Source organism: Triticum aestivum, chromosome 2A (assembly GCF_018294505.1).
Source record: "Triticum aestivum cultivar Chinese Spring chromosome 2A, IWGSC CS RefSeq v2.1, whole genome shotgun sequence".
Taxonomy (NCBI): domain Eukaryota; kingdom Viridiplantae; phylum Streptophyta; class Magnoliopsida; order Poales; family Poaceae; genus Triticum; species Triticum aestivum.
The window spans coordinates 784,930,578-784,953,135 of NC_057797.1; the positions used below are offsets into that span (position 1 = coordinate 784,930,578).

The 22,558-nt window shown below is 48.7% G+C and overlaps 1 protein-coding gene across 1 annotated transcript; it reads right to left on the reverse strand.

Annotated features, from left to right (window-relative positions):
- On the reverse strand, positions 1-4,806 carry LOC123186775 (vegetative cell wall protein gp1-like). The gene is made up of 2 exons (XM_044598480.1): positions 3,266-4,806; positions 1-2,975 (listed from the first exon to the last, which is right to left on the reverse strand). Exons 1-2 carry the CDS (start codon positions 4,029-4,031, stop codon positions 2,938-2,940), a joined length of 804 nt encoding a protein of 267 aa, XP_044454415.1. The 5' UTR covers positions 4,032-4,806; the 3' UTR covers positions 1-2,937.
- Positions 4,807-22,558: the final 17,752 nt, after the last annotated feature.

Consider the following 22,558-nt stretch of genomic DNA (forward strand, 5'->3'; position numbering starts at 1 on the left):
TCGAAGAATGGCGTCGCCGGCAGGCCTTTGGTGAAGATGTCAGCAAACTGGGCACTTGTAGGGACGTGAAGAACTCGAACGTCGCCCAAAGCCAGCTTCTCGCGAACGAAGTTTATGTCGATCTCGATGTGCTTGGTTCGTCGATGCTGAACGGGGTTGCAGGACATGTAGACGGCAGAGATGTTGTCACAATACACAATAGTGGCCTGATGAAGAGGACGATGAAGCTCACTTAGGAGTTGGCGCAACCACACCATCTCTGCGACAGCATGAGCAACTGAGCGATATTCGGCCTCCACGGACGACCTGGAAACGGCAGCCTGCCGCTTCGAAGACCATGAAATCATATTATCACCCAGGTACACACAGTAACCCGAAGTGGACCGACAAGTGTCCGGGCATCCTGCCCAATCTGCATCTGAGTACGCTGTGAGAGTAGTTGGAGAGGAAGGGGTGAAGGAGAGGCCATGATCAAGAGTGCCTTTGAGGTAACGCATAATACGTTTGACATGATTCATATGCGGAAGACGTGGGTCGTGCATGTATAGACAGGCTTGCTGGACAGCATAGGTTATATCAGGACGTGTGAGGGTGATGTATTACAAAGCGCCAGTGATGCTGCGGTAAAGAGTGGGATCGTCAGCGGGGCCGCCGTCAGTGGAGAGCTTAGAACCGATTTTAGCAGGTGTGCGAGCAGGATGACAGTCGATCATGCCGGCTTTGGAGAGGATATCAAGAGCATATTGACGTTGCGAGAGAAAAAGACCGATGGAAGAGCGAGAGACGGCGATACCAAGAAAATGATGAAGAGGTCCAAGATCCGTCATGGAAAACTCCGAGCGAAGAGAAGAGATAATGTGTGAGAGGAATGCGTCGGAAGAAGCGGTAAGCACTATATCGTCAACATAAAGAAGTAGATAGGAAATGTGATCGTTGGAGTGAAAAATAAAGAGAGAAGAATCAGAGCAAGAAGGAGAGAAACCAACACGCTGAATGAAAGAGGCAAATCATTGAAACCACGCACGCGGGGCCTGTTTGAGCCCGTACAGAGACTTCTGGAGGTGACAAACGTGGTCGGGGAGTGTGGGGTGAGAGAAACCGAGAGGCTGTCTACAATATACAGTTTCGGTCAGAGAGCCATTGAGAAAGGCATTTTTAACATCAAGCTGATGAATGGGCCACGAAGAGGAGACGGCTAAGCTAAGAACAACGCGGATGGTGCTCGGTTTAACGACCGGAGAAAACATTTCGTCAAAGTCGATGCCAGGTTGCTGAGAGTCACCACGACAGACCCAACGAGCTTTGTAGCGAGAAAGAGAGCCGTCAGAATGGAACTTATGACGAAACACCCATTTGCCGGAGACGATATTGACACCAGAGGGGCGAGGGACGAGAGACCACGTGTTGTTGAGAAGGAGAGCGCCATGTTCTTCTTTCATGGCTGCGTACTAGTTTGGGTCCAGGAGAGCGGCTTTGTAGGACTTGGGGATGGGAGAGATGGGTGTGGTGGTGGTGGAGAGGTTGAGACGATCCACAGGAAGACGAAAGCCCGCCTTAGCACGAGTACGCATCTGATGGTCATTGGCTGGGATAGGTGCAGGTACAGCAGTACGAGGCAGTTTAGAAGAAGGAGGCGGCGACGGGAAGGAAAGCGAAGAGGGGGAGAGAGAAGAATCGGGCACGGAAGGAGAGGCATGCAGATCGGGAGAAGGAGTTGGGATTGGTGAGGCAATGGGCCCGGGGGAATGGGGACAAAAAACGATGGTGGGGGAGTGCGGTGGTGGGGAAAGCGAGGCAGCACTGGGGGCGTCGAGGGGAGGCGGCAGATCCGAGGAAGGTGCATGGGAGCGGGCGGGTGGGACGGTGTGATTGGTGGGAGCAGATTCAGCAGCGGGGCCCGGGTGAACAGGGCCATGCAGCGCATGCACGTCGATCGTTCGTGGGCGCGTAGGGGCAGGAGAAGCGCCAGAAATTGGGGCAGAAAAATCTGGAGTTTGGTGAGAGGCGTACGGAAAGTTTGTTTCATCAAACGTGACGTGGCGAGAGATAAAAACGCGACCGGTGAGGAGGTGCAGGCAGCGATAGCCCTTGTGTGAATCGGAGTAGCCAAGAAAAAGACAAGGCAACGATCGTGGAGCAAGTTTATGAGGCGTGGTCGCTGTCAAATTAGGAAAGCAGAGACAGCCAAATACACGAAGATCAGAGTAGGCTGGGGCGGTGAGGAAGAGGGACTCGTAGGGGGGAAAACGTGGGCATGTTTTGGTGGGACGAATATTAAGAAGAAAAGTGGCATGGCGAAGGGCTTCAGCCCAATATGTGGAGGGCATGGATGCTTGGAGGAGGGTGCGAAGAATGTCGTTGATAGTGCGGAGGGAGCGCTCAGCTTTGCCGTTCTACGGTGATGTATATGGGCAGGAGAAACGAAGAAGAATGCTGTGGTGTAGAAAGAAATCACGATTGCGAGTGTTATCAAACTCACGACCATTATCGCATTGAAGAAACCGAATAGGGAGAGAGAAGTGAGCAGAGACATATCGGTGGAATTTGACAAACAAACTATGAACATCTGACTTTGAGCGAATGGGAAAGGTCCATACATAATGAGAGTAGTCATCTAAAAGTACAAGGTAATACTTAAAACCAGAAACGCTAGGAGTAGGTGATGTCCAGAGATCACAATGCAACATTTCGAAAGGAAAAGAACTACGCGTAGTAGATGCACCAAAGGGTAGCCTAACATGCTTGCCCATTTGGCATACATGACACAAAGACGAATCATGGACGCCCCGATCATGAGGGAGCCGAAATTCCTGAAGAAGGGTGGTCGTTGTAGCAGGTTGGGGGTGACCGAGTCGGCGGTGCCAGAGAGTGATGGAGGCGAGCATGGCATGAGGCGAGGATGAAGGAGCATCGCGAACCATGTACATATCGCCGGAGCTATTGAACTGAGCTATCTCCACCTTGGTGCGAAGATCCTTTACAGACAACCCAAAGGGATCAAACTCAACAGAAACTTGGTTATCAATTATAAAACATCAAACAGAAATGAGATTTTCGATGAGGGCAGGGGCGACAAGAACTTCTCGAATAAGTAGAGGCGAACGTGAAGAAGAAAGAGTGGAAGAACCGACGCATGCAACAGGAACGGAGGAACCATCACCGATAGTAATGGAAGGGAACAAAAGAGAGGGGCGAAGGGAGGAAAGCGTACTATCAGATGCAGACATATGCGAGGAGGTGCCAGAGTCGAAGATCCATTCGTTACCTGTGTCCTGAGTGGTCAGGGAGTTCATGGCGGCGATGAAGGCAGCCTGGTCCCAAGCAGGTGCAGCTATAGTCGAAGTAGAGGAAGTGGACTGGCTCGATGGAGGAGCAGTCGACGAAGAAGCAGCAGCATCCCAGCTAGCCGTCGGAGGCGCGCCGTAGGGGTACAGAGAGTACGCCGTAGGCGCGGCGGCCGCCTGGTACAGTGGCGCGTACGCGGCATACGCATGTGGAGGAGGGCGCGCACCGAGCAGGCCAGGAGCACCGACGGGCGGGCGCAGACCGGGCGCCCAACTGCCGCTGTACGCCGGTGGGGCGCCGTAGGGCGACGGCGCGGACCAGGGCATGGGCCAGGCCTGAACAAGCCCGGTCCACGGATCATGCGAGGGACGCCAGGTCGAAGGATCGGAGCCGGAGGGCAGCTGGGGTGGCGGTGGAGCCGGGGACGCAGAGGCCGGTGCAGACGCGGACGAGGAAGTCGCGGATGCTTGCTTGGGCGGGCGGTAAACGGGGTTTTTGCCCTTGTAGTTCGGACTTGGACGCCAGCCAGGTGGAGGTTGATGCGTGGGCGCCGCTGGCGGAGGTGCCGGAGGCGCCGGAGCAGACGGACGAGCCGCGGTGTGGAAGAGCCGAGGTGCGTTGGCCTTGCGCTGCTGGTTCTGCTCCTCCATTTGGAGCACGGAGCAGGCCTCAGCAAGGGTGGGAAGTGGGCAGAGCAGCGGGATGAGGGTGGCCTGCTGTGCGAAGCGGTCATCAAGACCGCCCATTAGAGCATGAAGAAGGGATCGGTCGGCAACCACCTCGCCAAGTTCACGCAGCTCATCACCGATGGCCTTGATGCGTTGACAGAAGACGCCAAACGGACGATCGCCCTACGTGATGGTGCGAAGCTCGGTGTTGAGGGCGGAGACGCGAGCGTCGCGGTTGTCCTGGAAAAGGCGACGGAGCTCGAGCCAAATATCGCGAGCAGACGCGCCGTCGGTGACGACGAGGTTGAAGAGCTCGGTGGAGATGCGCGTGTACAACCACTGAATGATGGCGAGGTCGTCCTGCTTGAGCCACCGGGGATCATGAGAAGCCGGGGGCGAGTCGCCGGAGATGTGGTGCAGGAGAGAGCAACGACCAAGATGGATCTCAAACAAGTGGCGCCAATGGTAGTAATTGTGGCTGTGGAGGTCGAGGACGATAGGGATGAATGGAGTGATGTCCGTGATGGTGTCGCTGAACGACAGAGAAGGGACGACGGTGGTCATGGCAGCAGTGAGGGGTGGGGGCGGGGGAGGTGCGGGAAGAGGTGGGTGGCCGCCGGGAAGAGGAGGAGCAGTTGGCGGGCCGCCGGGGAGGGGAGCAGTCATCTGGCTGCCGGGGAGAGGGAAGGGTGGGTTGCCCTCCCGTATTGGAGGGGAGCAGTCATCTGGCCGCCGGGGAGGGGAGCAGTTGGCAGGCCGACGGTAGTGGGAAGGGTGGGTTGCCCTCCCGTATTGGTCATGGTGATCGTGGAGGAAGAGGATAGAACCGGGTGTCTGATACCATGTAAACTTGTGGAATGGTTTCCTTGATTGTCGAGAGTTACAGGAAGGAGTACATATATAGATTGGCTGGTACAACCATCGCCAGAACATGGGACAGATCGTGCAACGATCGTGGGCCAAGTAAGCAGGCCCATAGCTACTGACTAACATGCAGAAACTTGGGAGCGACTTAAAGTCTGTACGTGTGAGCAGTTAGTGGAGAGATTAGTGGGTCAAGCCGTTAGTGGCTTGACCGGTGTATTTGCATGCTAGCTAGTGCGTGTGTTGGCTGCTCTATTTTATCCCTTGTAATCCAGTTCATTCAGACTATGAAGAAATACAGAAAAAGGCATAAGTGTGCGTGGTGTCAAGTTCGTGAGTGTCTCTTCTACCTCCTGTCCATGTGTGTTTCTCCTGGGCAGAGACTAGAGAAGCCCCGAAGACTGGAACCGGTGAGGCCGGAGCCTTGGAGCCGCTAAGGCGAAGTGGAACTCCCAAACTTGGATGCCCTGAGGTGCCTGATGGGGCGAAATGAAGCCCCCGAGTCCGAAAGAGGCGAGGCCAGAGCCTTCGAGCCTCCAAGGTGAAGTGGAGCCCACGACCCTAAATGCGGCAAAGGGCCTTAAATGGTAAAGTGAAGCCTTCGAACCCGGAAGAGGCAAGGCTGGAGCCTTGGAACTGCCGAGACAAACTTGGAGTACCTGTAAGTTCAAGAAAACAAGGAGAATTTGCAATTTCATTTGGTCAAACACTGGACACCAAGTGGACATTTACATGCATAGTTAATAAAAAAAACTTCTGTAAAGTATATCTTATGAACTATTTCACCCCGGTGCTAATAATAAGCATAAAGGGAAACCTAGAATGCTGGCTAGATTTTTGATGCTGTGCCTGGTCAATGCGATAGTGAGGTCGATTTAGATGCAGCCCCCGAGCTTTGATAGCAAGGGTAGTAATTTAGGTTTGTTTCCATTATGTTTGCTGAGTTTTCTTATGCACAACGCGACTAGAAATTATTCAGCCTCCGGCTTCCTTTGACGGGGCACGACACGACTAGAAATTACTCATCCTCCGGCTTCCTGTTTTTGTTCTTACGTCGATGCCGCCCCAGGCTCATGTTCTTTTGGGAGGTCGGTAATGATGAAGTAGCCCCCATGTCCAGATCAAATGAAGGAACATATACCATGTAGCCTTTTTGCTGAGCTGCAGGGAAGTCCGCTTCGCGCGATGCAGCCCCTGAGTCCCACAAGCAAAGAGATGCGTTTGTTGCGCCTCATCGTCTATCCCGAGGTGTTCATTGAAATTTATAGCATATGAAATAGCAAATCACAAATGGGAAAGTGGAAATTTTCTTTATTGTTTTGTTTTATAAAGCGCGGAGCGCAGCTCACCCGCTAGGTGTGGGTGTGAGTAGAAATCAAGCGGTGCTCAGATGACTTGGAAAATAAGAAACACATTGTAGAGTAAAATCTGATGCTTAAGCATCGAGATGACTTAGCTTTATATGCTTGGGCATTATTAGCGTTGTTCGAGCAAGCGAAAATTATGAGTTCGCAAACTGGTCTTGGTGAGGCAAAGCCCTCGAACCGGGTGCGGCGTGGCAGAGGCGGACGTCTGGGTTGGCGTAGACAGGGGAAACTATCAGGGGCTCCCAGCCTTGGGGTACTCCAGGTACTCCAATGTCAAAAATCATATTTTTAATGTTTTAAAAAATTCCGGAAAAAATTGTGAATGTTCACAATGAATGTGGCTACAAGCCAGATCCAAACTCGAAACACACATTGAGAAACAAAAATGTGAAATCTAGCATGAATAGTGTAAAGAAGAGACAAAAGCAACATTGACACTATTTAGATCTGGATTTCTCTTTTTTATTTCTCAATCTACATTTTGATTTTGAACCTGAAAATTTTAAGGGGCATGTAGTGACGTTCCTTGTGAACATTCTCAAATTTTTCCAGAATTTTTTGAAACACTAAATATATATATTTTTACATTGGAGTACCGGGAGTACCCAAGGTTGGAAGCACTGGATACTTTCCCGCGTAGACGGGACAGTGCGATAATGTCAGTGTTGGCGAGGTCGGCTCGCAAGGTGACAGCGGGAAGCGGTCATCGATTTTTCTGCGTAAATGAAGTAGTATGGGTAGAAGAAATAAATTCTCATAGGAATTAATATGTTTGAGCAAAATGAATATATATACTGCACTCCAGGTAGTAAGTGGTGAGTTGGAGCCCCTGTGACAGATGCGAGGCACCTCGTGTCGAGTTATATCGTTGGTTCACATGGGCAAAAGGCACAAGTTTGACCTTGAGGCGAAACTATTTTACAAAGTGAACTATTTTTGAAAGTATTTCACCCAGTTGATCTTTAATGTGTAGCGCCTGACAGCAAGGCGATGCACTCTACTATGCAGCGCCTAACACTCAGGCGCCACACCTTGCAGCGCTTGACAGCTAGGCACTGCACTACATCGTGCACCGCCTATCTCTAAGGAGCTGCATAGTAGAGTGCAGCGCCTACCTGTAAGGAGTCGCACAAAAAGGTTAGAAGTATGAAATATTTTCAAAAACAGTTTAATTTATAAAATACTTTCGCTTTGAGATCAAATTTGTCAATTTTTCTGTTCAGATGTCGTTTTACTTACAAGCAGTACCATAACGACATAACGTGTAGTACGTGGTAACGCCGAGCGACCGACAATGTTGCCATAACTTGATGCCATATAGGATGAGTCGATCTGAACTCCCTGCAATGCTGCAAAGGCCCTGATAGGTAGACGGTAGTCGGATTGAACCATCACTAGTATAGAACCAGGCTTTACCACCGATTCGTAAGACCCTTTAGTACCGGTTCTGCAACCGGCACTAAAGGAAAAAACAGCCCACCTACTGGGCCGGCACGGCCTGCATATAACTAGAAACTCAATCTCTAGTTGGGCCAGGATGCAGGCCCGTGCGATCTAGTAGGCCTCACAGGGCAGAAGACTTGCAATAGACCCATAAAGGCCTGCTTAGAGAGGAGCTCGACACGGTAGCCGCGGCGAGGCTTATAAACCGGTGCGAGCTCCTCTCAACTAGCGAGGTGGGACTAAACATTGTTCACTGCGGGTGACAGCGCACCCCTTTAGTACCGCTTGGTGGCATGAACCCGTACTAGGGGGGAGGTCTTTAGTACCGGTTGGAGCCACCAACCCGTACTAAAGGCTACCACCACTTTAGTACCGGTTCGTGACACAAACCGATACTAAAGATTCGCCATGAACCGGTACTAATGAGCGTCACCCGCCTAGCCGTCCGAACCGGCACTAATGTGTGACCATTAGTGCCGATTCAATTACAAACCGGAACTAATAAACTTCAATTAGGTCCTTTTTCTACTAGTGCATCAATGATTCACATGCATTGTAGGCAAGAAAGCAGTAGCTAGGATTAGCCAATACCATGGCGCCATCCATGCATTTTTCCGGTGCCGGTGCCAGTGCGTACGTTGGGCCTTGGCAGGATGTGTCAACTCGACTTAATGTCCGGGACAAGGACACTGCATTTGTCTTTGTATTTTTGTTGGCAAGGATGGCGATTGTATTAGTGCTGCTGCTCACATGCATGCGCTTGATTATTGATGATCACTCGAGACATGCATGCATGTAGCAACTCCGGCTAGCAACAGAGATTGACACTGACTAGTTGTGAAATGACAATCCGCCCGGTGCTGTGTGTGCCGTGTCGATCGTTTGGTGGCTACTGAAGAGATTGATCAATTCATCCACCATGGATGCAACTGTAGCAGTGCCCCCTGGCGTGGCCGTCATGTGGGCTAGGCTAGCTAGCTCTAGCAAGTGGAGGGGCTCATCAGCTAGCCATGGATGCACTTTTTCTCTTACTTTTTCTTCTCCCTATGTAGTAGGCTAGTAGCTTAAATTAGTTACGTGTTGTGCTTCTTCCTTTTTTGGCTGTGAAAACAATAGCTAGCCATGTCTGACTGATGATCCACCGGCCGTTTGTGAGTGCGTCACGCTTGACCTGAACACACGTACGAGATCAACACCTACGTGCGTCCTACGGCGGTTCGGCTACCTATATATAAGGTGCATCACGCACCACGTCCACCGAGGCGCGCGGTGCAACTTTTGCCTCTCCACTAGAAGATTCCTCTCATGACCTCTCATGGCGCAAAGTTTTATATTCTTGCAGGCTTTCAAATAAGCATCTTTTTTTGGTCCCCGAGATTACAACCCCTTTTCATCGGAAAAAAAGGTCACGACCTCTTTTCCCCTTTACATTGCCTCCTCATATATATATGTGTCGTCACTTTAAACAACGAACATCAAGTTATAATTTACCAAAATTTATACCCGTGAAATTGTATTCGAATGAAGTTTCTAATGATGTATTTTTCATGACGTATAACTTGATGTTCGTTGGTAAAATTAACGACCTTGGAATATACACCCGAATTATAAACCCAGAGGGACAGGACCTCTGAACTAGTTTGCATTAACCTCGGGGTTATTTTTTTGTGACCAGGAACACTTGATTTAGGTGGTTCCAAACAGGGGCGGACCTAGAATTGGGCCAAGCCCAGGGCCCAGCCGCTACAGTATGGCTACAGTGCTGCTACAGTTCCCAAATTTGCTATAGGCAATGAAGTGATCCATCGTCACGCCCAGGGCCCAGGCCCCCCTCCCCCCCCCCCCCGGCCTGGGTCCTGGATCCGCCACTGGTTCCAAACATAGTGCATGCGTCGCTTTGGGGGTGGGAGAGGGTGTGGCTCTCGTAAACCTTAGATATCGTCGCCTCCTTTCTGTGTCCCTCCCGCTGTGGCCGAAGGACAGGAGCCAAGGAGCTACCTTCTCACTTGGTTGTCTCTTGTGGGAGAGATCATGGCATACGCAACGGAGCTTTGATGCCGGGACGGCTCAGGCAAACCCTAGCCGCTGCCGCTTCCTTTTCATGCCTGCCTCCCCCACTGCCACCAGAGAACGACGATGGCGGGGCTACCTTCTTGTGTGGTTGTCTCCCTGGTGCGGGAGCACTCCATTCATGTGGCGTGGTGGCCCCGAACGGTGTGGCGTACACAATGGAGTTTGCATGCTAGGGCGGTTCGAGCAAACGCCCTAGCAGCAGCAGCCGCCTGCGCCTCCTCCCCTCCACCTACGTTCCCGCTACACGACAGCGGTGGCAGGACTACCTTCTCACGTCCTTGCCTCTCCCAAGCGGACAGCGCTCCTATCACGCAGCATGGTGACCCGAAATGGCGTAACATACACAATGGAGCTTGGATGTTGTGACGGCGGCATGGACTCTTTAGGTGATGGCAATGCTGTGTGGCAGCGGCCGGGTCGCCGTTTGAGGCGGAGTTGGCTCTCCAGCACCCGATCTAGTAGGCGCCTGTTGGCGGCGGCTTTTCCTGGTCGACAGACTAGTCTGTACAACGGCGGGGACGCGAAATGGTGCAGCGGTGGTGCAACAGCGGGGACACGGAGTGACTGATCGATGAATTTTTGTTAGTGTGATCGGAGAATTAAAAGGTTGGACTGAATATATACTCTGAACATTCAGAAGTCTCCTCGACAAAAATTAAAGAATTCAGTTGGAAAGAAGAGAACAAAGCAGCAGATACGACTTTTTTTTTATCGTTCTACTACATACCAATATCATACACGGCGGTGCAGTGTGCATTATTCCACACTTACTTTTATGACCATGGTTTATTTTGTCTTCGCCTTTATCAGTTTGCAAACACGTTGAGGTATCATGTAAATATCTACCCAACACTTTATTCTTCTATCTGTAGCACCCACACATGACATGTAAAATAGACCGAATCCATCAGCATAATTTTCAACAAATGTATACATGCATAATCCTGAGATATTACTTTAATAATTCTTTTAATTGCGGTAGAGATGTGTAAATTTGCTTTTGATGAACTTTATATTATCAGCATTCTCAGTCTTCTTGTAGCAGTTCATTGTGTCTATCTATGAGCCCGACCCCGGCTTATATAGCACACCCGGGGCCCTAGGGTACATGGATCCTAGTCGGCTATATAGGAGGAGGCAGAATCGTCCACGATCCCAGCTTCTTGTCTTGCACGCCAAGCCTTTTGAAATCTTCTTGTCATTTGCCATGGGCCCCTCAAAGTGGCATAGGGCGAAACCGACAAAGGGCTCCTCAGCCCGGCCCGCCAGGCTGGGAGTCATTGTGACCAGAGCCCCCTAAGTTAGGACACCATTAATGTTCACTTTTGTTTAATGAAACATGCAAAAAGTCATGGATGTGGTCCAATTTAAATGAAAATCACCCGGTTCGTTCCAATTCCATTTAAAATATGTTTGGGCGTTTGAGGGACACGGTTGGATGGCCCGCTTCCGTATCATTGTCCGTGGATAGATGTTGTGCTCATTTTAGAGGTCTACATTGGAGATTCCCTAAAGTTAGGAGGTGCCCATGGGAATCTCAGTGAAACCAAAGAGGAAGAAAGACATCACACTAAAAGATGCCCATGAAAATATTAATGAATTCTATTTGTTATTTAAGATTATTTTAATGCCATGCAACCTATTTTTGAAATGCAAGAAATTTTGTAATGCCATATTTTGTTTTGATTGAGATTTTTTTCCTTTCGCCTATATTATACATCGCTTACTGCGAGATGAAACTCGCCCTCGCCTACAGAGATCATTGAAAGTGGACCAGCCCAATAATTGGTATCGAGTGGTTTTTGTGAAGCTTCCGAGGACGCGTTCTTGGAACCTTCCGCCCGGTTTTGGGGAGGTTCTATGTGATTTTGCTAAAAAAACTTCATTTTTTCCCGTGTCAGATTTCCATTTTTTCTGCTTTCTTTTTCCATAATTTTATGTTCATTTTTATTTTTTTGAAGTATATTTCAACTCTTTTAGAACATGTTGAATATTTTCCGTATATAAATCAATATGTTTAAGGTACAACCTGATTTTTATGAGTAGTTAAATACTTATCTAAATATACTTTGAACACATTTCGAAAATGCACAATGAACATTTTTATATACACAACAAATATTTCTAAAGACACATTGAACATATTAAAAATGTCATGCATATTTTTCTAAAATGTGCAAACATTTGGTAAGTGTTATAACATATTTTTAAACATCAAAATATTTTTATAGTGTGAATCTTTTAATAAAATTATACAGCAAAGTTTAGATTTTAAGAATATTTTTTGAAAATGTTGCAAATTATATTTTTAAATGCGCGAACATTTTTAATTGCATGAGAAATGTTTCGACTGCTACAAAGATTATTTATGTTTTACACGAACATAGTTTAATATTTTCATGAAAAATTAATGAATGACGTTGAGTCAGCCGACGGACTCGACGGATTATCACAGCGCAAGACAGCTTCCATATTCGCCGCCTCCCCCAGTCATTGTGCTAGTCAACACATTTAAAACTATTATCGCTCACTGCAACTGAAAATAAATCAAAGAGTTCAATGACAATTAAGGCGCATAAGTCTTGCTGAATTTAAATCTAATAAAATTTGTACTAAAATTTTCTATTTTTAAAAATATGTTTATAACTTATTATTCTGAGTAGTATATTTATTTAATAATTTGGTTAGCATAATTTTTCATAACAATATTTTCATCAACTTATGGTGTTCCTAGTTAGAGTGCACTAACTCGTATAATGAGAAATAATTTTTTGTGTAGCCAAATTCAAAATGTATAATCAGGACTTGCGTAAACAATACCATATACATTTGGATACAAATATGAGAAAAATATCTATAAAAAGTTGCATGTCTCTGAGGATTAATCTGTGACTTGCGTAAACAATACCATATACATTTGGATAGTTTTTTATTATTAAAGGTCTTAATATGATTTCTAATATTTAAGGTGTAAGAATATCTTGATGCGTGTGTTCTAGTGTATACCAAAGAAAAATTATAGATGTTCTATGGGGTTTTGAAGAAGTTTGTCATCCATGTTAGCACTTCGTTTTACTGTGAACTAATGTCTTACTTGTTATAGTGGTTTCATTAATATTATTGTATACAACAGGCCTAACCCGGTGTGTACGAAAGACAAAGTAATCGCGACGTGTCATACACGCCACTAGACACTAGTAGAAAAGGGGGCAATGGTCTAGGCCGGGTCAGCCCATTAGTCCCGGTTCAGTCCAGAACCGGGACCAATGGGGGCATTGGACCCGGTTCGTGAGCCTAGGGGGCCGGTCGGGCCACGTGGGCCATTGGTCCCGGTTCGTCTGGACCTTTTGGTCCCGATTGGTGGGACGAACCGGGACCAATGGGCCTGGCTCCTGGCCCACCACCATTGGTCCCGGTTGGTGGCTTGAACCGGGACCAAAGGCTGCCCTTTAGTCCCGGTTCATGCCACGAACCGGGACCAATGAGGTGCCTATATATATCCTCGCCCGCGAGCAGAGCACTCCAGTGCTTTGTTTTTCTCTGGCCGGCGAGGGGAGGGGTTTGTGTGGTGCTCTAGCTCACCTCCTATGCACATGAGGTGTTCGATGAAATGTCCGAGCCACACTAGTTAAGCTTTCTCCTCTCGAAGCTCGACCTCAAAGCTCCATTTTCCTCAAGATTTGTCTAGATTTAGCGGTCCGTCACGCCCCACCCCCGTCTTCATCGCCGTCGATCACCCGCGCCGATCTCATCACCGACACCACCATGGTGAGCCTCTTGTTCTTATCTTCTTTCTGAAAGGAAAAATATTCTTACTTGTATGTTTAGATAGATACTTGTATCATTTTCTTACTTTTATTATTGCATCTTATATAGTGCGATGGTTTTGGTATCCGCCTCCGTCGGCCCTCGTCCTGTCTATGATTCGGATGTGGTATATATATTATCTTTATAACTATTGGTTCATTTATTGTTTATGAAAATTATGCGGACCAACGTGACATAGATTTTTTTTATCTAGGATGTATGTGAACCGGAAATTCCAACCGACCCTATTGTCGAGAGGTTAAATTTAGTTGAAGAAGAAAACAATTTCTTGAAGGAAAAAATAAAAAAATTTGAGGAGGAGAAGATGATATTGGAGTTGCATGTTGCGGATGTCGTCGATGATCGCAAGATCAAGATGGATGCAATGTGCTTGAAGATTAGAAAGATTAGAAAATATGCCATTCATACCGAGGCTTGGTATAATTATGCCGTTGGATCAATTGTTACCTTGGTTGCGATTATGATCGCCTTTGTTTTCGCATTTAAATGTTTTACATATTTTCAATGTATGGTTTAATTAATTAGATGCTCTGGAGAGCTATATGTTGTTAGATGAGAACTATGTATGTACTTTGGTTTTAACGTGATGATGAACTTCTATTAATTTGGACACTTAATTATATATAATGCACGCAGATGAACCAGCAATGGATGTACGGTGACAGACACACCTCCGAGTACATTAAGGGCGTGCATGAGTTTCTCGATGCGGCTGAGGCAAACAAGCAGAATGGTTTTATGTATTGTCCATGCACTAAATGTGGGAATACGGTGTCTTACTCTAACCGGAAAATCCTTCACACCCACCTGCTTTACAAGGGTTTCATGCCACACTATAATGTTTGGACGAGGCACAGAGAAATAGGGGTTATGATGGAAAACGACGAAGAAGAAGAGTACGATGACAACTATGTGCCCCCTGAATACCGTGATGCTGCAACGGGGGGAGCTGGTGAAGATCAAGAGGAACCAGACGATGTGCCCAATGATGTTGCAACGGGTGAAGCTGCTGAAGATCAAGAGGAACCAGGCGATGTGCCCGATGATGATGATCTCCGCCGGGTCATTGTCGATGCAAGGACGCAATGCGAAAGTCAAAAGGAGAAGCTGAAGTTCGATCGCATGTTAGAGGATCACAAAAAAGGGCTGTACCCCAATTGCAAAGATGGCAACACAAAGCTCGGTACCATACTGGAATTGCTGCAGTGGAAGGCAGAGAATGCTGTGCCTGACAAAGGATTTGAGAAGCTACTGAAAATATTGAAGAAGAAGCTTCCAAAGGATAACGAATTACCCGACAGTACAGACGCAGCAAAGAAGGTCGTATGCCCTCTAGGATTGGAGGTGGAGAAGATACATGCATGCCCTAATGACTGCATCCTATACCGCGGTGCATACAAGGATCTGACCGCATGCCCGGTATGCGGTGCATTGCGGTATAAGATCAGACGAGATGACCCTGGTGATGTTCACGGCGAGCCCCACAGGAAGAGGGTTCCTGCGAAGGTGATGTGGTATGCTCCTATAATACCATGGTTGAAACGTCTGTTCAGAAACGGAAAGCATGCCAAGTCGATGCGATGGCACAGTGAGGACCGTAAGAAAGACGGGAAGTTGAGAGCACCCGCTGACGGGTCGTAGTGGAGAAAAATCGTGAGAAAGTACTGGGATGAGTTTGCAAAGGACCCAAGGAACGTATGGTTTGCTTTAAGCGCGGATGGCATTAATCCTTTCGGGGAGCAGAGCAGCAATCACAGGACCTGGCCTGTGACTCTATGTATGTATAACCTTCCTCCTTGGATGTGCATGAAGCGGAAGTTCATTATGATGCCAGTTCTCATCCAAGGCCCTAAGCAACCCGGCAATGACATTGATGTGTACCTAAGGCCATTAGTTGAAGAACTTTTATAGCTATGGAATGGAAATGGTGTACGTATGTGGGATGAGCACAGACAAGAGGAATTTAACCTAAAGGCGTTGCTGTTCGTGACCATCAACGATTGGCCCGCTCTCAGTAACCTTTCAGGACAGACAAACAAAGGATACCACGCATGCACACACTGTTTAGATGACACTGAAAGTATATACCTGGACAAATGCAGGAAGAATGTGTACCTAGGCCATCGTTGATTTCTTCCGACCAACCATCAATGTCGAAAGAAAGGCAAGCATTTCAAAGGCGAGGCAGATCACCGGAAGAAGCCCGCCATGCGTACCGGTGATCACGTACTTGCTATGGTCAATGATTTACACGTAACCTTTGGAAAGGGTCCCGGCGCACTAGCTGTTCCGAATGATGTTGAGGGACACGCACCCATGTGGAAGAAGAAATCTATATTTTGGGACCTACCCTACTGGAAAGACCTAGAGGTCCACTCTTCAATCAACGTGATGCACGTGACGAAGAATCTTTGCGTGAACCTGCTAGGCTTCTTGGGCGTGTATGGAAAGACAAAAGATACACCTGAGGCACAGGAGGACCTGCAACGTATGCACGAAAAAGACTGCATGCCTCCGAAGCAGTATGAAGGTCCTGCCAGCTACGCTCTTACGAAAGAAGAGAAAGAAATCTTCTTTGAATGCCTGCTCAGTATGAAGGTCCCGACTGGCTTCTCGTCGAATATAAAGGGAATAATAAATATGCCAGAGAAAAAGTTCCAGAACCTAAAGTCTCATGACTGCCACGTGATTATGACGCAACTACTTCCGGTTGCATTGAGGGGGCTTCTACCGGAAAACGTCGGATTAGCCATTGTGAAGCTATGTGCATTCCTCAATGCAATCTCTCAGAAGGTGATCGATCCAGAAATCGTACCAAGGCTAAGGAGTGATGTAAAGAGACAAGGCCCGAAGAGACGAGGCCCGAAGGAATGCACAACTGAGGTAAAGAGACGAGGCCTGAAGAAAAAGTTGAGCTCGGATGAAAGGTTTGAGATCATAGCAATTGCGCCCGACGGCCAACCGATTGAATCCATCCGAACAAAGAACGCATTTGTTGCTCAGTGCGGGGTTCTGGTTAGGGACAAGATCCCGATCAGCACCCAGCAATGGTTAAAGCCGGCTACAGAAGACCCTGAGGTGTCTTACGTCAATGATATGCAGAAAAATGATCTTTGGACTGAGCTGAAGTCAAATTTCACCCTACCGCCAGAGGATGATCCGGAGAAGCCAGTTAAAGAGCAATTAATCAAGTCTTTTGCTCTTAAGAGGATGGCAGACCTATTCAGGAGGTGGAAGAAAGAGCTGAATAGGTTTGTCGATAAAAAAGAGACACCAGAATTCAAGGGCAGATATGAGAAGATCAGAGATCACTGGCCCGCATTTGTGGCCAACAAGACATTGGAAAAGAGTAAGAAGATGCCGGCGACAAACAAGAAAAATGCTGCGAAGAAGAAGCTTCACCATCGCACGGGGTCAGGTGGCTACCTCGTAGCCCGGCCTAAGTGGGCCAAGGTTGAGAATGATCTGGTTGAAAAAGGGATCGAACCAGAGACAATGAACTGGCCAGACCGTTGCCGGACTTGGTTCTTCGGGGCTGGCGGAACCTTGGACCCTGTAACAGGGAAGTGCATTTGGACGGACGAGCAACTTGACATACCCTTGAAGAAGCTTCGGTACTATATCGCTGCAGCGCAGAAAGGAACGTTCCTTCCAGACAGAGAGAACGACGAGCTCACAAAGGCCCTCGGAAATCCTGAGCACCCTGGACGGACACGAGGCACGCCAGGCTCCATTCCGTGGAAGGCTGGGTTTCTGGACGCAGGCGGTTACAAAAGCCACGAGAGGAGGAAAAAATTGCAGCAGACCGGACTGCAGGCGCTGCACGCAAGGGTACAAGCGATAGAGGAACGAGAAGCAAATCGCAGCCAACGACTTGCCGAAGATTCCCCTGAAGCTACCCCGCCATCTCAGCGGAGAAGCAGCGTGGCTTCCACCGAGCTGCTTCAGCTGGATCTTGTCTTGACGGCTCCTGCCAGCTATCCCGTGGATGCTATCACGGAGGCTCAAAATTGCCACCTTATGACGCAATGGATTAATATGAAGGTCAAGGCGGCTGTTGGCTCTGTTTTTCCTAATGAACCCGGCGCAACTTTTCACTGCCGGCCGATTCCAGAAGGATATGCTAAGGTGATGGTGGATGAAATAACGGAGGGATTTGAGGACCTCCCGCTTGACCACCCTACCGGAGAAGGGGAGACTCGGCTGGGTTCTGCTCTGAAGACTCCATGCCTATGGCAGAAGGAGCTCATCAACCTTCCGAACTGGACGCCTCCGCCTCCTCCTCCTCCTCCGGCGAGTCAGGGCACTCCGCCTCCTCCACCGCCTCCTCCTCCGGCGAGTGACGATCAGGGCCCTTGGCCGGCTCCTTCTCCGGCGCGTGGCAGCACTCCGCCTCCTTCTCCGCCCGCGCCGGCGCGCGCGAGCAGCCAGCCTCCTCCTCCTCCGCCTCGTCAGCAAGGGCAGAAGAGACCCGCCGCCGCTCCGGCAGCTGCTCCGACGCGTCGTAGTCCTTCTCCTCCACCTCGTAAGCAAGTAAAGAAGACTGCCGCTCCCTCTGCTCTGCTAGCGTCTAGCAGTACAGCCAGAGGCGGGAGGACATACAGATTCGGTCCTTCTCTGAAGACTCCAGAGAAGTTACCATACGAGATGACCCCGGAGGAGAACGCGAAGATCGCGCGAACTGAGGTGAAGGACTGGTTTCAAGGGTTGAAAGCACAGAGACATCCACCTCCGGAGGAGAAGGTAGATCCGGTGAAAGTGAAGCGCACTCTGGCCGCCCTGGCAAAACCACCCAAGTCTCCGCCGAAAGGCAACTATGAGCGCATTATTGCAAAGACATGGGACGAAGCGGAGCGGTCGGGAAGTACAGTCAGTGATCAAAGGCTGAAAGAACGACGAGCAGCTGGGAAACAAATTGCCTAGCTCGGCGAACAAGCGAAGCAATCGTGCCCCCCGCTCAAGGTGCCTAGCGACATCGTCGATCCGAGGATGGTGCCCGGTTATAGAAATCTTGACGATTACCTGCCCGACGATGTACATTATGATCCCATGGAGGTGCCGATACACAGATACGAGTACGGGAAGCCTCTCATCAAAGATGAAAAATCTTTAACAACGATGATGCGAAGATTGCATGATTGGTACTTGAAAATCTGCAGAGAGTCTGGGGGAGGAGTACTTTGTATGCGAGAGTTAAACCGGAGCATGACCTCGTTGGAATTGAACCGTTGCCTATTCCATTTGAGGAGTTCTATCAGTTTTTCAATCAATTGGCCCTCGATAAAACAACGGTCACCTGCTACTATCTGTAAGTACTACTACTTCTGTCATTAAGTCTCTCTATATAGCTCATCTCTTTCATTGCATGTATTTATAATTATCCTCACTATATTATGCAGATTGAAGATCGCCGAATTGAAGAAAAGACAAATCGGTAATATTGGGTTCGTTAACACATATCTCATAGATGCAACTGAGGTTGAACATCGTCCCAAAGATACCGAGGCCAACTTGCTACGATCATTCAAAATAAATGAAAACAAAGATATAATACTCTTTACTTACAACTTCAAGTGAGTGTTACTGTCTTGTGCATATTCGGTTTCCCTTATATATTAGTCCAGGTTATAGTAATGTAATTGATGAGTTATGCATGTGTGCGCAGGTACCACTATATTCTCCTAGAGATTAGGCTTGAGCAGGGAGTAGTAACTGTCTAGGACTCTAAACGAAAAGATCCCCAGGAGTATGCGGACATGAATGAAATCCTCAAGAAGTAAGTTAAATCGATCATTATCCACCATATCAGCAATTTTGTTCATTTCCTGATATCAAGTAATTGTTTTCTTTGTCTGGCAGGGTTTGGAGAAAATTCACCAGAAAAGTTCCGGGACTGCCGAAGGAGCTGGAATTTAGACACCCGAAAGTAAGTACTATAGAAACATGTTCCGCGCATCTCCTAGTGATTCAAGCACTAGTTTCATCAAAACCATTTAGCATTCTTGCTTATCAGTTTGATTGACCTCTATTTCTTGTAAAGTGGTTGTGGCAGGAACAAGGGAATGATTTCTGTGGATACTACGTCTGCGAGTCCATCCGCCACACGACCTGTGAGCGGGGCGGGTACTCTGACGAACAATATGAAGTGCGTAAATAACAATATTCATAATTTTATTTTATTACCATCATTTGTGTTGAGTTTCATTCATTCATATATATATATGTATTGACCCCCTTCTTCATATTAGATGTTTCGGAAGCGGGATGAACTCCTAGCACCAGCTCGCATGCGAGCAATTCAAGAGGAATTGGCGGCATTCTTTCTTGACCACGTGATCGCCGAAGACGGAGAATACTATGTGGACCATGCGTCCGTATGATTATATTTGTAAGAGATAATTATTGTATATATGTAGCCGGTAGTGTCGGATAGATATACGAGAACTTGTTGTTCGATCAATCTCTCGGAGAAGGAGAGGTGGTCGATATCACTTCTCTCTGTATGCATATATGTTCATGCATGACCATCTTCTGTTTCCTTCGTTTGCTTACTAGCTAGCTAGCGTGTCTAGTCCTCTCTATACGTATGTATAGTACGTAGCGTCGACCAAGCACGAACATAAGAGAGGACACTTCTCTCTATTAATAATAGCTAGCTAACACAATATATGAAACACCTAAATTAACCCCCCAAAACCCCCAACCCCCAACCCCCTTCAAAAAAAACAAAAACCCCAGCCACAGAAATGCTGACGCGTGGAGGCCTATTGGTCCCGGTTGGTGGAACCAACCGGGACCAAAGGCCCTCCTGCCTGGGCTCAGCGCGCAGGCCACGTGGAGGCCCATCTGTCCCGGTTCTGGTTAGAACCGGGACTAAAGGGTCAAGGCATTAGTAACGACCCTTTAGTCCCGGTTCTGGAACCGGGACAAAAGGCCCTTATGAACCGGGACAATAGGCCCGTTTTCTACTAGTGAGATGCGGTCCTGCAAAGCTGATCATCCTCAACGACAATGCAGCCGGATGGGTGTAGCCCCCAAGCCTCCTGCCGACTCTTGGACTTGGATGGAGGGTCTTGTATGGCAGCTACATAAAGCTGGTCATGGTGAGACTGGGCCCTCAAGCCGACCAACATGGTGAGGAGAAGCCCCCAGAGCCTAATGAAACAAGGAGGGAAGTGAAGCCCCCGAGCATGGAAACGGTGAGAAGCCTGATGGAGCAAAGTGAAGCCCCTGAGACCAGAAGCGGCGAGGCCGGAGCTGAGGGAGTCCTGGATTAAGGGGTCCTCGGATGTCCGACCTGTTGATGTGGGCCGGACTGTTGGGCTGTGAAGATACAAGACCGAAGACTCTCACCCGTGTCCGGATGGGACTCTCCTTGGCGTGGGAGGCAAGCTTGGCATCCGGATAGGAAGATTCCTTTCTCTGTAACCGACTTTGTATAACCCTAGTCCCCTCCGGTGTCTATATAAACCAGAGGGCTTAGTCCGTAGAGGCAACAATCATAATCATACAGGCTAGACTTCTAAGGTTTAACCATTACGATCTCGTGGTAGATCAACTCTTCTAATACTCATATTCATCAAGATCAATCAAGCAGGAAGTAGGGTATTACCTCCATAGAGAGGGCCCAAACCTGGGTAAACATCGTGTCCCCTGTCTCCTGTTACCATCAACCTTAGACGCACAGTTCGGGACCCCTATCCGAGATCCGCCGATTTTGACACCGACGTTGGTGCTTTCATTGAGAGTTCCGTTGCGTCGTCACCAAAAGATTTGATGGCTCCGTCGATCATCTGCAATAATGCAGTCCAGGGGGAGGTCTTCCTCCCTGGACAGATCTTTGTATTCGGCGGCTTCGCACTGCGGGCCAACTCGTTTGGCCATCTAGAGCAGATCGACAGCTATGCCCCTGGCCATCAGGTCAGGTTTGGAAGCTTGAATTACGTTGCCGATATCTGCGGAGATTTGATCTTCGACGGATTCGAGCCCATGGCTGCCGCTCCCTGCCACCACGATGGACATGACCTAAATATATCATCGAACCGTGCCCAGGAGATAGCGCCTGTAACAGCTCTGGCCCTGGATCCAGAGCAGAATGCGCCATCCGAAGACGGGAAACTCAACCCCGTCGCGGAGGCCACACACTCAGCGACGTTAGAGCCGCACACAGATCCAACCTCAAGCGGGGCCTGTGTCACCGGAACCTCGGATTCGTCTCCGGCCATAGGCTCCGGACCGCGTACATCCGCACTCATCGAACCCAACCAGGCGCCGATCATCGAGTTCAGCTCCGCGGACATCTTCCGGCACTCACCTTTGGGCGATGTGCTAAACTCATTAAAAGCCCTCTCCTTAGCGGGGGACTCTCAGCCGAACTATATACGGTTTGAATTGGAAGCTGGTAACGGAGAATTCCTCTTCCCACCCACCACCCACTTCATAGCCACTGTCGAAAACTTAACCGACGAGCTTGATTACGGCTCCGAAGACATCGACGGTATGGACGATGATGCCGGAGAGAGGAGCAGGCACAAAAACCATCGCTCACAGGGCGCTGGACGGCCACCTCCTCGTATGAAGTATAAATGGTGGATACACCCAAAGAGAACAACGGCGACAATGAGAAGGATTCAGTCGAGAATAAACCTCCTGAGATACAGCCAAAGCGCCGACGTCAGCGGCGCCGCTCTAAACCACGCCGTGGAAAAAACAGCAATACCGGCATAGGGGAAAACAATATTCCGGACGATGGCGAAGACAACAAAGACCCCGTTGAACCAACTTCTGAACAGGATGAACAGAAGGATGGGCAAGTCAGCCCTAATGAACAGGCCATTAACGAAGACTCGGAGGACATCAACTATCTTCCACCCTCCGAGGATGAGGTGAGCCTCGGCGACGAAGACTTTATCGTGCCTGAGGAACCCGACGAGCAGGAGCGCCTTAAGCGCCGGCTAATTGCCACTGCGAGGAGCCTGAAAAAGAAGCTGCAGTAGCTTCAAGCTGACCAAGATCTGCTTAATGACAGAT